A 15,468-nucleotide genomic window follows, 5' to 3' on the forward strand; every position below is an offset into this window, starting at 1 on the left:
TTTCTTCAGAAAGCCTGCCAATATACCGGGCTATAAATGGTGTTCAAATAATGGTGAGAACAGCACCAGTGTTGGTGCAACCCTTCTATGAATTAAGCTCTCAGATGAAGCTCCTCTGCCTTTTCAGTAGCAAATCAACTTTTCTTCAAGTATGTTGCTGTGATTATCTAATACTATTTAGGTCTCCAGTCACTTGCACATTTTCTTGCACATGCATGTTTTTTTAAAGTAGAAACAGTTAATAATCTTGTCCCAAAGTATTTCTTATGTTGTACTAAAACCTGTTTAACTGGAATTTTTGATCTTCTGAGGATTTTGGCTTTTGTTCTACATGCGAAAAACGTTTTTGTTATTTATGACTAGATTTTTTTTTTTTTTTTTACTTTTCCCTTAGCAGTGGTTTATTTAAGGAAACTGAATACTTAGTTTATTTGTGAGAGAAAAACAATCTCAAACATACCTAGACTGCTGTTAACTCTTAAATTTACCAAGCTGTGTCTTTAAACATATGCTTTACCTCACAGTATTCAAAGATGGCCCAGAACCATAACTCCTCTGATAATTACAAATAAGCCAGATATTGTAGGCATTCCTCTAAGCCAGCACTCTAGGATGTTGCTTTAAAATTGTGTTAAAATTTCCTCCAGAAAAATTACATGACGGCTTTTACTTGTGGAATGCAAATGCAGTTTTTCTGCTTGATTGTTTTTTTGTTCATGTATTTATGTGCACTCATTAAAATGGTGAATCCTCTCTTTTCTGCAGGCACAACTTCAAGACAGTCAGGAGTGGCTTGGAGTGAACTGTGAGGAGCCTTGCAGTGCCCCGGTGGCCATAGCGGTGACTGATCTCTGGAGATGCTTGAAGCTTCTTTCTTATACCTCCCAGCTCGTGCACAAAGGACTTAACATTGATTTGGATTCATGTGGTATAAAATAGTGATGGGTATGGGTTTTTTCCTCCCTTTACTTGACATCTGCATGTTTCTGGCAGTAAGTGATGAAGCCTGTACTCGGCCTGCTGACATTTGGCCTGTTTTTGAGAGCTCTGAGTGACAGGTACTGTAAACATCCTACACTCTCAGCTGTGGAAACTAAGAAAGCTGGGAGAAGGCTGTTTACTCTCCCTGCCTTGGAAATCATCTGGAGGACAAGGATGGAGTATTGTGAGCTCTGTGTTGATTGTATTTCTGACAACCTGTATTTTATAATTTACGTTATGGTGTCAGTAAGTAAATAGTAGCATTATATCATGTCATCAGAGTTTTGTGTCCTAAAGTCAGAAGGGCCTTGCAATATGCTTTAGCTGCACTGCTGCCTTGAGAGAAACTTAAATAATAGCAATATTACATTACAATACTTTCATCCTTAAGCAGTGGTTAAAACAGCCCTGTCCTGCTGTTTATTTATATGTGGTGTTATGTACAAGTTAGAGTGTAGACAACCTCAGGTTGACACATCAGTAGTGTATTTAGTCAAAATAATCCTGAAATGTTTAGTTCTTGCTTTCTAGGATTCACTCAATTCTCGTTTCCCACTTGAAAGGGCTAGAAACAGAGTTAGAAGACAATAAGGTTCTAGGAGACTTCAAATTTGAGTTTCTTTTCAAAGAAATTCAGAGGTGCCAACACTTATTAACTCCACCTCCATATTAACTGAATTAAAGGTACAAAGGTATTTAGCTTATGTTTTCCACTTAAAGTTCCCTGCCACTTATCCCCCCCCCCCCCAAGACTAATAGTGGTCATTGTACTTTGTCCTGGCAATCCTTTTCTTCCTCCTCTTCCTTGTATTTCTTTCATTCTATTTGCTGTTAGCCAAGTAGAGTTTCTCTTTTAAATGTAGAATAAACTTTACTGTAATGATTTAAATCCTCATAAAGTGTAGTTTTGCAGCTCTACTTAAGCAGTGACCTTGGCAGAAAGGATATGGTTCCTCTCTTTTTCTCTTATTTATGAGATGGAGCACCTTTTGTGCTCTCTAAGAAATTTTTCATAATACAGTTGAATGCAAAGATCACCATCTGGCTCCTTTTGCAATAGTATTCTTCCTACTTCAGATCCTGCTGCTTCAGCTTTTTTTAAAGGCATTTAAATATAAAATCTTTGAAATAAGGGCTGTTCTAAGAGATAAAATACCAGGGTTTGGAAAGGGATGGGAGTGGGAAGATAACAGGAAAATGGTAAAAGATCACGTAAGGATTTGAAGTAGTGCTGCTACAAGACAAGAAAGAATTCAAACTGTTAGAGCTAAAAAAAAAGGTAAATTATTTGAAGCAATAATTACCTTTCAGGCTCTGGCTTGCCTTCCTTTTGGAAAAAGGAATTGGAGGGTAAGCCAGAGTCACAGGGCCAGTTAGAGTGCCGTGGCCAAGGAGTAAGTTGATGAGTGAAAAGCATGTTGAGGTCTGGCTGTGTAGGAACAACCACCAGCGCTTCAGGTTTGTGGGGATTTAACTCATGATTTGTGTAGTAATTTCTGAGAAAAGCAGAGTTGGCCTCCTAGAATCGTCATGTTAAGAAGACATTCCCTGTTCAGACTAGTCAAACGATAGAGGGTAGCATTTCCTAATACACATGGTTCCCTTGGCAGAGAGAGATCTCAGAGGGTGGTGGAGCACAGGGTTAAATCCTCCACTATGTGATAATACTGATTGTAGTCTCTGCTGTCAAGGAAATACAACCTCCTGAAATGAGGTAACATCCTGAATTTGTTTGGTTTAATTTTAATGTTATTCCTCTTTAGGTTAGCTTTAGATTTGGAATTGTTATTTTGTGTCAGTTGGAAAAACTTCTTGATATTTCACATTGCTTATTTGTGCGTTTAATAGAGAAATTCCATCTTCTGTTTCATTGGTGGAAGTTGGGACTGCTGGAGTCTTTCTTGTACATTCTTCCTCAGCCACGCTTTCCTGCCCTTTTACTTGTGCTAACATTAATGTTTGTTCAAACTGCAAGCTAATTCAGTGGCTTGACCCCACTGAAAACTAAATAAGCAAACCAGCTTTTATGTGGATCAGCTGAGTAGTAGCTTACTCCACTACTGTGCTGTGGCCTGAAGTGCTACTGAAAATGCTCATTGCTTCAAATATGGCCACTCTCCTGAAGAGCTAGAACAGAGTTTATTCTAAATGAAGTCTTAAAACAAAATAACTGTGAAATTACAGGATTTTGGATATTTTTGTATTTTATTTTATATTAAATTATTCTGCTAGTGCTGTTTGAATGCAATTGCAAGCATACTACTAAAATAAATTCAGATAAATTGTTTTAATTAAAATTTTTCATTTTCTGAACACCATTCATGTTTCTCTTTGAAAGTTTTGTTTGTAAAGTCTAATAACTAAATTGTATGATAATAGAGAGCAACCAGTAATTTTGCTACCTCCAGCCCTTTAATTGTAAAGGTATCCTCTGATGTACTTGCACCATACTGAGCACTGTATAAATTGCATTATTTCTAGATCACAGAGGTTTTTTTTTTCTCCCAGGTATCACTTGCCAAGCCAAAGGCAAATGTTATGTCATTTTCTCTTGTTAATCTCAGACTTCAAAGAGTTTAAGATTCTTTACGGTCTATCAGTTGCATATAGAGCTTTCCCATTGTGAAAAAACATACAGGGCTGTTTCAAAAGCCTGTTGCCAGTAATGAGCTTTGGATTGGGTCCATGGAGAGGTAATCTGGATGGCTCCCACAGCAAGTCTTCTGTGGGAAATCGCTGATTGTAGGCATGGGCTGCTTTTTTTCTTTCTCTCCTTGAAGGTTGGTTCTGCCAAGATGCAGAAGTGACTTGCTCAAAGTGATTCTTGGCAGCACCCAGGACAATATCATTCTTGCATATTAAGCTCAACATGCTGTATTGCTTATGTTTTTATTGGGGTTTTTTTAGCAAGGAGGAGCAGGATAGCTTGTTACCATGTTGCTTCTAAACTTAAGTTTTGGTACTGTAATTTTTTCCCTGTAAACTCTTAACACAGAGGAAAAGCAAAATTTTTCTTCCCCCCGCCCCAGTTACATTTTTGATTACATAGTTCCTCTAGGTAATTGCCTAACATCCAGTTTTGGTAATATAGGGAGTGACTGTGAGAAGAATGTGTGGAAGTTCCTGGCCAGAGCTGTTGCTTGTTTGGAGGTTGCAGCCTGACCTTGAGGTTTTCAAGTGGCATATTAGAAAAACATTATATTAAAAGTTTCAAAGAGCTGCTGGTGAGGGAAACAAGAGGTGAAGGGGGAAGAGAGGTGACTGACTTGTCATCCAAAGGGGAAAGAATAATATACTGTTGATTTTAAGTGTAAACACTTCCTTGATGATGCAGTAAGAGAGCAGCAATTGACTTTATGCTTATACAAAAATTGAGTTTTTATGCAGAGAATCTCACTGTCACCAATTCAAATTCGGTGCAGGAGAACTTAAAGGTCTATGACAAGCTTTTCTACTTTGAAGACCTGTATCTAAATTGAAAAAAAGAGGGGAAAAAAAAAGTTTGTTTTGAATGAAAGGGGAAGAAAAACACAGTATTTGTACTTAGATCATAGCTGCCCCTGAAATGACAGCATGGGTTCCAGATTGAAATTTTCTCAATGCTACGATTGAGGAAAAGAACCATGTAAAAGCAGCTGTTGTTCTGCGAAATGCAAGCAGGTGTGGAACATCTGTAATACAAATATTATGCAATCATATGCAAACAAAGATTTTAAAGCTTAAAAATACATTAACTTAGTTAACTTAAAATCTGAGCAAACACGCTTTCTTCAAAATTAGGCTCTGTTTTTTAAAAACCTTTTTTGTAAACTGATTCTCTTAAAACTTTTAATTAAATGGAATGCAAAAGCTGAAGCTGCTTTTATTCTTGTATGACACTTCAGTGCTTGTTGGCCCTGGGTTCCATCCAAGACCTACTTAGCTACAGTTAGGCTTTTGTTTCCTTAGTTTTGGCCTCCAGTTTTAAGGATGTTAGCATGAATTAAATGGAAATACGCTTTTGTAGCATCCACTTTATATAATATAATAAACAAACTTCAACTAACCATTGCAGTCTATAACTACAAAGTACCTCAGAAGAGAAGCTGAGGGCTTGCTTATTTTAAATAGTTTAATATGATAGCTAAATTATAGCTTATTTAACTCTCCAAAAGGGAGAGTAGAGTAAGGCTGTGCTGAGTAAGGCTTACATTTGCAACACTGACTCCACTCCGTAAGGGGATCCAGTTTTGTTCCTGCTGCAGTTAATAAGGGATTTTTGTTGCTGCCTTGCTCCTGTTATTAAGCTATTAAAATAATATTGCAGTAAGGTAGACACTAATCCTGGCTTTGGACAGAATCTCTGCACTTTTTCCTTTGCGAAAGAAGATGATACTCCCTCTGTAAACACAGAACCCCACATCATTTAGGAGTCTCTCTTTTGCAATGAAGCACGTTACACAAAATCCCGCCATCGCAAGTCAGTTCGTTTCATTGTGCTCCAGCCTTTCCGTATGATTTAGATGGATTGCACGGCTGCGGATGTGGAAGGGGTGTGCTTATTATGTGACCTAATGCTGGGTTACCATCAGGGCTGCTATGAAAGCTCCGTCTTGTGCTGCCATCCTCCCCCAGGTGCCAAGCGGGCACACGGCACCTCTTCGTGTGGGGGTTTTAAGTGTGTGCTCACGGGGCAGCCCAGGTTGTACGATCACACCCAGGCAGCCGCAGCAGCACAGAACTCTGCTCCAAGCCGGCCTCACCTCGCTTTCTGAGGCCCTGGGTGTATTCTAAGACTACAGGAGGGTCTAGCTGACCCCATTTCATTACACAGGTGAGCAGAAATACAATGAGCATCTTCCCCAACTCAGGACTTCTGGCCTTTGCATCATTTGAAGGCTGCCTTTCTCTGCTGGTTTCTATACAGCCTGAAGCACCTGCTGGCTCAGCTCTTCTGAAAAAGTGCTGCTAAAATAATTCATCTCTGATGGTCAAGGGATAGGTTGATGTTGACAAATGAAATAATTCCAGGATCTATGAAATTCATGTTCTGTTCCTTGGCTAGAAATAGATGGCTCTGTACAACTGTGAACTTTGTAAATAGTTGAACTTTGTTCAACCTGACTGGCTTGCAAACAGTTTTAGTAAGGATGTTGAAATGGCACTAGATTATGTTTAGTTCACAAAGTACAGTTAAAATATGTACAGTGGTAGATTATTTTTATTTTTTTTTTTTTTAGCAGCGACCATACTTACTGCATTGATATCAATGGAGCTGCTTATTAAGATCCTGTAGCTTGACTGTGTGCGTTTGATGAAATTCTCCAATATTCTTTGTGCTGCCTGCATGGAAGAGCAGATCAAATCTAAATTGAAATAGATCAGTTACCATAATTGTAATTGTGTGTAGCATACACCCTTGGAAATTAAAAGTGACAAAAGCAGTTGTATCTGTTGCCACTCAGAGTAGGTGTGTGTCATAGTGTGTAAGTCTGCAAAAACAGGAGTTATCAGACTTGTCTGCCTTTCACTGAAAAGCCTGTGCACTCGTGAAAAGTCCCACAGCCACTCATGTTCGTGGCTAGATCCTGTCGTGTTGACTTCTAGGGACACTGGCCCTTCTGATGACCATTGCAGTAACTCCCCTCAGACCACAGGAAAGGGCTCTCCTGAGGATATTTTTCACTTGCTTTCCTCATTGAAAGTATAAGCCACCTTTCCTGATCAGCCTTGCTGGAGTTCGCATACTGTGAAAGTTCAGCAAATACCCAAACCAAGAGGTGCTTGGTGATACTAAACCTTACGAGACAAACTCTGTTGCTAATGAAGGTCTATTTCCTGATACTTCCAGTGGCAAACTTTATTCTGACAGAGTTTTCAGCTAGATTTAATGTGTTTTCTGTCCTGCAGAGATGTGTGCGTGTGTAAGCCCAAATGCTCTTCAGTGGGGCTTTGCTGCTCTTTCGCTCAGAGGTTTGGTTAGAGCTGTGTGAACTCACAGCATTGTATGGCTTTGTTTGGATAGGAGAGGAGCAGTTGGAGGACGAAAAAAGATAAATGAAAAATATCTGGTAAGATATTTTTATTAATTGCTGAGCTCTTTCAAGTGAGGGCAGGAAAAGGATCAAAAGTGAAGAATATTAAAGACAAATTTAAGTTGGTGTCTGAACTGTCAGTTCAGGAAACTCCAGAGACAAACTGAATGGAAAGTTTTCCCTGAGGTCCCCATGGAATTTTTAAAGACAAATCTAAATGGAGAACAGCAAGGATTTACATCTTTGTCTACAGGAATGGAATAATTATTGGCGGCCAGAAAAGAAACTCTCGTTTCTTGGCAGAAGAAGAAAGAGGTCTGGCTCAAAGACTTGAACTGAGTTGATTTAAGGTCTTTCAGGGGCAAATGTAAGTTTTTTATATGTACAATAGAACAAATTTGTAGAAATACCGAGGTGGGAAATGAAAGATGTTGTTTAGGGCTTGAAAATATGTATACCTATATCTGGTTTCTCTGAGTATTTTTTCAAGCTGGAATGATGTCTGAACATATGCCAAATGCATTTTTTACAACAAGTAAGATAATTACCTATAAAAGAATATAGAAGTTCCTGCTTCAGATTGTGGTCTGTCACTGAATTTTAAAAGCAAGACTTATTTTGAGTATTTTAACAAAAATGCAATTTCTGTTTCACATTTTAATCTAAAAATGAGAGGAAAGGTGGTTGATGCTGTCATCGTCTCCCACTTTGAGCAATCTGAAAAATATATTTGGATTGTAGGTGTGTGAAAGTTCACAGTGATTTCTTGATTGCTGTGAATGGTTTGGTTTGGGTTTTTGTTGTGGTTTTATTTTTTTCATAGATCATGCTGCTCTTTTGATCTGTGTGATGTTGCTGGAATCGTCTCAGGCAGTGTTAGGCTGGGGTTACTCCTCTCCCTTCCCCTCTCTCCAGTCTGTATTTGTGTCTAGTGAAGATGGGGAAGTAAGAATTTAGCTTCAGTACATTTGAGTCAAGATTTCTGTACTGTGCAAAGATTTTTTTGGTGAGGCCTTCACAGGCTTTTTAGTTTTGCTGGTGTAGTACCATCCTTCTGAGGTCCCTTCCAGTCCCTATCATTCTGTGATTCTGTCATCCTCTAGTTCTGCGGTGAGGTTAGAGAGAGTCACAGACTGGGTGCTCTGCGGCTTGTACAATGAAATCCAGGCAGGACAGGAGGCTGGATTTCTGTGTCCTTGGAGCCTTCCCCTCCAACTCTCCTGCTCAGGTTTTGCTATTGCTACTGCTTGGCCTGAGAGGACAAAAAGTCATCTGTAAAGAGCCTGGTCTGTGGTGTCGTGTTCCTGTGGAAGGAGAAGGCCTTTGCTCTGGTCACTCGTAGCCAGAGCCCCTGTACCATCAAAGGAAGGTGCTAGGGACAGCAGGGAATACGGCCTGATTCTGAGAGGGAGAGTTAATTCATCACAAAATTATCTTACCCAAACCACCTGCATCAAATCAAGCTACTTTGAGAACTTGTCTTCTATCAACAAGTGATTTTTGGAAGGCCTCCATTAACCATTTTCCTCCTCCAGAGCAGCATTTTGGAGGTAGCTCTGCAGCGTCCATAAGGTTCATCGAGCACTGTGGTACAAAATGGGAGCTGCCTTTCCCTGTCGTGGCTGATGTGAGGTGACCAGAGCCAGGGCTGCAACAGCAGACTAGAAAGTAAATTTGATAATGTGGATTTATTTGGGGGGATTTTTTTTTTTTTCCCCTTGCTGGAGGCTGTGTGGATGACAGAGACAGGGTGCTGCCTCTGAAATGTTAAAAAATAATAAGAAAACAGTCTTCAGTGCTGCTGCTGGCCTGGTATGACACAAATTTGCTTTTCTCCCTCAGCACTCTGTTCTCTGTCCAGCTGAAATACAGTCTAAAATCCCTACTCTGAGAATTGGAAGAAATCGTTTTCCTCAGTCTTCCGTGGGGCCCGTTGGCTGGACTGACACTGATAGGAGGCCATCGCTGAGGGACGCGTCCCCCGGCTCAAACACATGAGATTTAACTGTCTTACGCTGCCTTAAGGAGAAGCTGGAAGGAGTTAGAGGTAATGATCTAGCAATAAAGACGAAGTCTTAATGAGTGAGGGCATAACCTGGCTTAATAATTCCTTTTTCCTGACTGCCATTTTGTGTTTCAGGACAGGAAGAGTGATTTTTGTGCTTTAATTCAAGATGGATGCTCTATTCTGCATTGTCTCCCCGCTTATTCGGGATTCAGGTAATAAATCTGAAATATTTTTGCAGCTAGCTAGTCCATGAATTACAGCAGATTTGGCTTGTTTTTGGAGGGGTTTGAGGCAGAGTTGTTCACAACAGCTTGCAGAAAGGATAAGACTTGCTTTGTAAAATTCTCCTTAATGTGTTAGCATCTGGGCACCTCAGTCTCACTGATAATTAGACTGTAGCTTTCAGAAACGTGAGGGTTTTTTGCCTGTCGTGTCTCCTGTTTCTGGAGATGGGGAGAGGTGAGACCTTCAAACCTAGCACAAAACTCTTGTTTGCATTTTCATATGGAGCTCAGGCTCCAGGCTGCGCAGTTGACAGAGGCCAGCTATGATTGCATCTTACATCTTGCTAGCCCTTTTCAGTTTGTGTCAGCCCACAAGAACCGTCTCTGTCCCACTATATTCCAGAGGAAATCTTTGAGGGAAGACAGCAAAGGACAAGACGATAACATTACACTATCTGAGATGGCTTTTTAAGGATGGTATGAGAATCTAAATCATTCTGTTGGTGCAGCAAAGGGAAATATTTTGTTTGAAGAAAACCCTGGAGCTTCAGGAAATAGTTTATTTCACATTTTAGTTTTGCTGATTTAAGACAATTTTTTTCTATCAAACTTTCTGTATATAATTGGGCAATGAAGTCAGTGTGCTGGGGAGCTGTGGATGGCTTCACTTTCTACGGTTCTTACAAGAAAACACGAGGAACTGGCAAGGCTTGTTAATTTGCTTTACGAGAAAGCCCAGTGTACCAGCTTGTGTATCCCTGCAGTATTTCACCCATCTGCCAGGCTTTCTCTCTTCATCTGACAGAGCAATGTGGCTGTATTGATTTCTGTCTGCACCACAGGGGGTTTCACTGGACAGGTATTACCTTATTCAAGGTCTAATCATCTTTATGACATGAACAGGGAAAAAAAAATTCTGAGTGTGTGCCTGATGTCTGCTGACACGCAACTTGTCTTGAAACCCGTGGGAAAGCATGGTTGAGTCAGGCTTAGCACCCTGGTCCTACTGCATCTTACAGCACAAGTACTGGGTTTTATTGGTTTTTAATTGTGTTTGTGCAAAGGTGTTAGCTTGACTTTTTTTTTTTTTTTTTAATTTAAATTACTCTTTCAGGAGTTCCAAGCTTTTGCTTGGGATAAACGACCAAACTGTTCTGGTGAGTGCTGCACTTTAAGCCTTTGCACCTGAGTATGGTCATACTGATGAAATGACCAGCTCTGCTGACAAAATCTGTAATATTGAGACACTTGTAACTAACAAGGTGGTTAGACAGTCATATTAACCTTGTGTCTATGTTAAGGCAACTATAGGACCAATGAAATGAGCATTCACAACTTGAGAAAATCTGGAATTTCAAAATGCCTGCTGTATCAACCCAGGCATGACTTGGAGGTAATTGCTGTAGAATATCTAAATTAAGCAATGAGGTTTCTATTGTGGCAACCGTTAGGAAAGATTTTGCAATGCACATCAATTCCTCCAGGACCCAAATGCACTTTTCTTTTCAAGGGGGAGTTGTGGGCATTCAGATCCTTGCAGGCAAGCTACTGAGGCCCTAAATCAGCCAAAGCTTTTAAGTATATCCTCAAGCACTTTGATGGAGGGGAGACATAAGCTCTCAGCAAAACACTTTTAAGCATATCCTTAAGCACTTTGTTGATGAAGGGGAGACATAAGCTCTTAATTATCTGTGCTGAACAGGGAGCTGGGAGGCTCCTTGAGTATCTTTTGAAACACTTATAGGCTGGCTGTACCCTGAAATGCAGAGCCTGAGAAGCTGCTGCCTCACCCTCCAGCTGCACTTGTGTTCTGTGAATGTGCTCACTAACCTTCAAGTAAATGGTGCTTTACATCTCACGCTTTGTGGGAATTTTGCTTGTCCTGAGTACTTATCGGTTTAGAAGAACTGGCATAATGCTGTATTCAGCTTTAACTGCAGCACTTTTGATAAAAGTCCATTTTATCCAAATAACTGCTGAGTGTGGGATTATTAAATAATCTGAAGGACAAATGGAGGATGAAGCCAGGAGAGGAACTGACTTTTGTCTTTTGTATGTTTGCATGTGTAGCATAACCAGACTTTAGTAGATACTTCAGCCCTATCAGTGCAGCCAGCACTTTGGAGTCCTCTACAGGAGGCAGAAAAAGAAAGAAAATAACCCCCCCAAAACTCCCCCCAACACAGCAGGCAATTGCAGCTGTTCTCAAGGAGAAGGTTTGTGTCAGCAGATCTTACACAGCTATGTTCGGAAAGTTTGTGTCAGCAGCCATAAAAGCTGGCCTGTCAGCATTCCTGTTTTGTTCCATACACAAAATGCGTATTACTGAACAATTATGCGAAAGACCAGGAATATTTCTTGATAACGCAACTTGGAAGTAGCGTCTTCCTGTGGGAGTGATTCCCGTCACGTGCCACGGAAATCTGTGTGGGTTTAGATGCAAATCCTTGTTGCTGGTCCTTACTGTAAGATTGCGTTGGAAGCCAAGGCATTTGGTGTTACATCCTGGCCAAGGTAGTCTTGGCCTGACCCAAAGTCCATGGAAATTAGTGAATTCCTGGTAATTACAATGAGCTTCTGATCATGCCCCACAAAACCATATTCATTATGAAGCTTGGTGATGCTCAGATTTTTGCCCTCCAAAGTCTTCAGAGAGTATGTAAACTGCATGCTGATTTCAGAGTGCTATTGGGACAGAGAGCTGGGATGAATTTTAAATATGGACTGATTTACTGCATTAATATATGCTTATTGTTCTACCTCAACCACCATTTAACTGTGTTTTGGCTGTCTCCATTAAGAAAGATATTTTTATTCCTCCATTGTCAGAAGTCACAGTTCAGAACAAATGCTTCATAAAATAGTAAGTGGAGAAACAGAATTAGGTTTTAATTTCACTTTTTGTTCAATTAACTTTGCTCTTCCGTCCTCATCTCTGCTTACTGACAAGCACCATTTCCTTAAGAAACAAACAAAAACACTCAAGCAAAAAGTCGTGCTTGGACTAGTTAAGGAAGCAGGAGAAGAGGAGCATAAAATCCCCAGACACCCATTGTGGACTTGATCTTTGTCTCTGTACAGGAGCTTGACTAATCAATGACATGAGGCTTCCAGTCTGATTTCTGAAATTAATACATATATCTGTTGGGACACTGGTGGTCCAAGTCAGTGCAGAAATCACTGTGACACTGAGATCTACCTTGCCCACTGCCAGCCTCTCTGCTGCACAGCAGATTTTATAAAACCTCCTCTTCTACACAGCCTTCAGTGGGATTTATGATAGGTCTGGATCAATGTGCAAAGTAGTGAAGGGAGGGTGAGATTGGTGTACCCAGATGCGTGGTGCCAGATGCTAACCTCTGGCTAGGGAAGGGAGGGTCATCTAACACCTTAAAAAACAAAAACCACAGCAACAACAAACTGGCACCCAAACAACAAACAAACAAAAGCAAAACCACAAGCACTGCCAACAACAAAGCATCTGACCACTGCTGGGACCAGACTTAAGGAAAGACCATGTCTACCTAAGCGCTAATATCAATTTAACAAAACAGTGCTAAAGGATGTAAGTTAGAAGAAATGATTTCATAGAGTTGCAATTTCCTTTTCCTTTCTCTTTTCCTTTCTCTTTTCCTTTCTCTTTTCCTTTCTCTTTTCCTTTCTCTTTTCCTTTCTCTTTTCCTTTCTCTTTTCCTTTCTCTTTTCCTTTCTCTTTTCCTTTCTCTTTTCCTTTCTCTTTTCCTTTCTCTTTTCCTTTCTCTTTTCCTTTCTCTTTTCCTTTCTCTTTTCCTTTCTCTTTTCCTTTCTCTTTTCCTTTCTCTTTTCCTTTCTCTTTTCCTTTCTCTTTTCCTTTCTCTTTTCCTTTCTCTTTTCCTTTCTCTTTTCCTTTCTCTTTTCCTTTCTCTTTTCCTTTCTCTTTTCCTTTCTCTTTTCCTTTCTCTTTTCCTTTCTCTTTTCCTTTCTCTTTTCCTTTCTCTTTTCCTTTCTCTTTTCCTTTCTCTTTTCCTTTCTCTTTTCCTTTCTCTTTTCCTTTCTCTTTTCCTTTCTCTTTTCCTTTCTCTTTTCCTTTCTCTTTTCCTTTCTCTTTTCCTTTCTCTTTTCCTTTCTCTTTTCCTTTCTCTTTTCCTTTCTCTTTTCCTTTCTCTTTTCCTTTCTCTTTTCCTTTCTCTTTTCCTTTCTCTTTTCCTTTCTCTTTTCCTTTCTCTTTTCCTTTCTCTTTTCCTTTTTCACTCCCCTTCTCAACCTGAAATCAGGATACTCTCAGAAAAGAGAGGAAAAAAATCAAATGGTTGTGTAAACAGTATTTTCTGGTTGTGTTGTTGGTTTTTGGTTTTGTTTGGGTTTTTTTTTTCATGGGCCTTCTAGCAGTATCGTATTCAGTCAAAAAAAACCCACATAAATTTTATCCATGTCAGAAACAGTTTGACATGCTTCAAAGCTCTGTGACTATTCTCCAGCTTAATATTTTTAACATATTTTATGTATATAGGTTTTAATTGTTTCCACCAAATGTGAACTATTATTTGTTTTCCCTTATGAGTCTGAGAATTGTTCCATTAATTTCATTGAGAAGTACATAGGGCCTCTCACCATGTCCTTTCCAGGGCAGCACTGATCTCTTGTGTTTTGGAGGGAGGTGAATGGCTGCTGTAGCTCTGTTTAACCAGAGAAGCCAAGATTTTGTGCTTGCAGTTCATTCCAGGACATCTTTTACAAGCATTACTTATCCATAAATGCCAACCTGTTGGTGGAAGGGGGAGAGAAGGAGCTGTATCCTCTTGTGGCAGATGTATTGGGGAAGGGAATGACATTGCTTTCCCTAAGGTTAATAACAGAACAACAGATTTTGCTGTGTTGTTTGTATGAGAGAATGACCCAGTTATTAATTTTCAGCCATATATGCAGACACAGTCCTGTTCATCTTGAAAAATGCAAAGAAATACCCTGAGGACTAACTGCAGATGTTTCTAACATTTTATGAGCTTCTGTATAAGCTAGAGCAGAATTCTTTAGAATATAATCTCATCTTGAATACCTCCCCACCACATAGGGACTTAGTTGATAGTCGCGTCCAGTTTCTATCTGTTTTCTCAAAACCTTTTCTATAGTGGTACCTCAGCAGCTCTCATGTGTAGGGTACTGAATGCCTTCTCTCATTCAGGTTCAGAGAGTTGTGCACTGCCTGAGTACGTTGGTAGGTACCACAGTGTTCTTTATCTTCATCTGTCTGCATAACTTCCTGCAAATTATCTCTTATAGAAGCTAAAATGCACTCTGCATTGGTTAATGGTATCCATGAAGTGGGTGAAACTGGAGGAGAGAAGCTGCTGAGAGTTTCTAATCCTGTAATTTTTCAACAGTTCAAATAGTTCTAGTGACTCATGAAAAGATACAAGCGCCAACTGTTTCGCTTTTCCTTACACTTTGAGAATCAGATGGCAAAACCCAACAAATTTGGCCTGAAATGGCTGAAAAACACTTCTGGTTGCCCAGGAGGGAGGAAAGGAAGAGCATCAGTTGGTGCACTTGAAAAGCAGTCACAAAGTTTCCTCTCTGTCCAGCACACTGTAGTGTCTTTAAAACCATTTTTTATGATACAGAGCTTAAACGGAACTTTTTCAGCTTTAGCCCTTTACATTATTACAAGCAAGCCCCAGTGGAAATATTTCTCTTCCTTTCATTATTATTTTTTTTCTCTGAATATTTATGTTTTCTTTAATTCTTCTCCCTTTAGGCCAAGTAAATTTAGTTCTTGTCATCTTACTTTCAAAGTTGTATTTATAAATAATAAAGCAGTGTTAATATAGTTGAAAGCAGACAACATAATGTGCCTGAGCTTTCACAATGATTTAGGCTTTTGGAGACAATAGCATCTGTTTTACTAAGGCCAGTAATCCAATATTATGAATTAGTCCTTTGTCAGAAGTTTTTGAACATTTGAAATAGTAATTGTCTTTTAAAAATAATTTACTGTGTGTTACTGGCATGTAACAGCCTATTGTCACACTTTACATAAATTCTCCATTCTGTTTTAATACTAATTACAATGAGAACTTGAATGTTTAACTTTTAAACACTGAATTGATTTTTTTTTTCCTTTGCTTGTTAAAACACTGGAAACTCTTGTGACATCTGACATGGGACTTCACGGTGCCTGATGAAAGTGTTCCACGTTTCCCCACATACTGCTCTGGCAATATTAACACTACTCCTTCTTTAACAAGTGGGACTGGGAAGAAGT

At 39.6% G+C, this 15,468-nt stretch overlaps 1 protein-coding gene and 1 long non-coding RNA gene across 4 annotated transcripts in view; both read left to right on the forward strand.

Moving 5' to 3' along the window:
- Positions 1 to 15,468, forward strand: part of OGFRL1 (opioid growth factor receptor like 1) — a 93,362-nt gene that overhangs the window by 34,802 nt on the left and 43,092 nt on the right. For 2 of the 3 annotated variants that reach the window (XM_082048579.1, XM_082048581.1), the window contains exons 3-5: positions 766 to 945; positions 8,838 to 9,042; positions 9,136 to 9,215. In XM_082048579.1, the coding sequence (XP_081904705.1) occupies positions 9,174 to 9,215 (42 nt within the window). In that variant the 5' untranslated portion in view covers positions 766 to 945; positions 8,838 to 9,042; positions 9,136 to 9,173. Of the gene's footprint in view, positions 1 to 765; positions 946 to 8,530; positions 8,664 to 8,837; positions 9,043 to 9,135; positions 9,216 to 15,468 lie in introns of all 3 variants that reach the window. The other variant, XM_082048580.1, reaches the window with a different exon arrangement.
- LOC309437554 lies at positions 1,139 to 3,299 on the forward strand. The gene is made up of 2 exons (XR_014183576.1): positions 1,139 to 1,972; positions 2,003 to 3,299. It is a non-coding gene; the product is annotated as an uncharacterized lncRNA (long non-coding RNA).

The sequence above is a fragment of the Streptopelia decaocto genome (assembly GCF_964273445.1).
Source record: "Streptopelia decaocto genome assembly, chromosome: 3".
In the NCBI taxonomy this organism is placed as follows: domain Eukaryota; kingdom Metazoa; phylum Chordata; class Aves; order Columbiformes; family Columbidae; genus Streptopelia; species Streptopelia decaocto.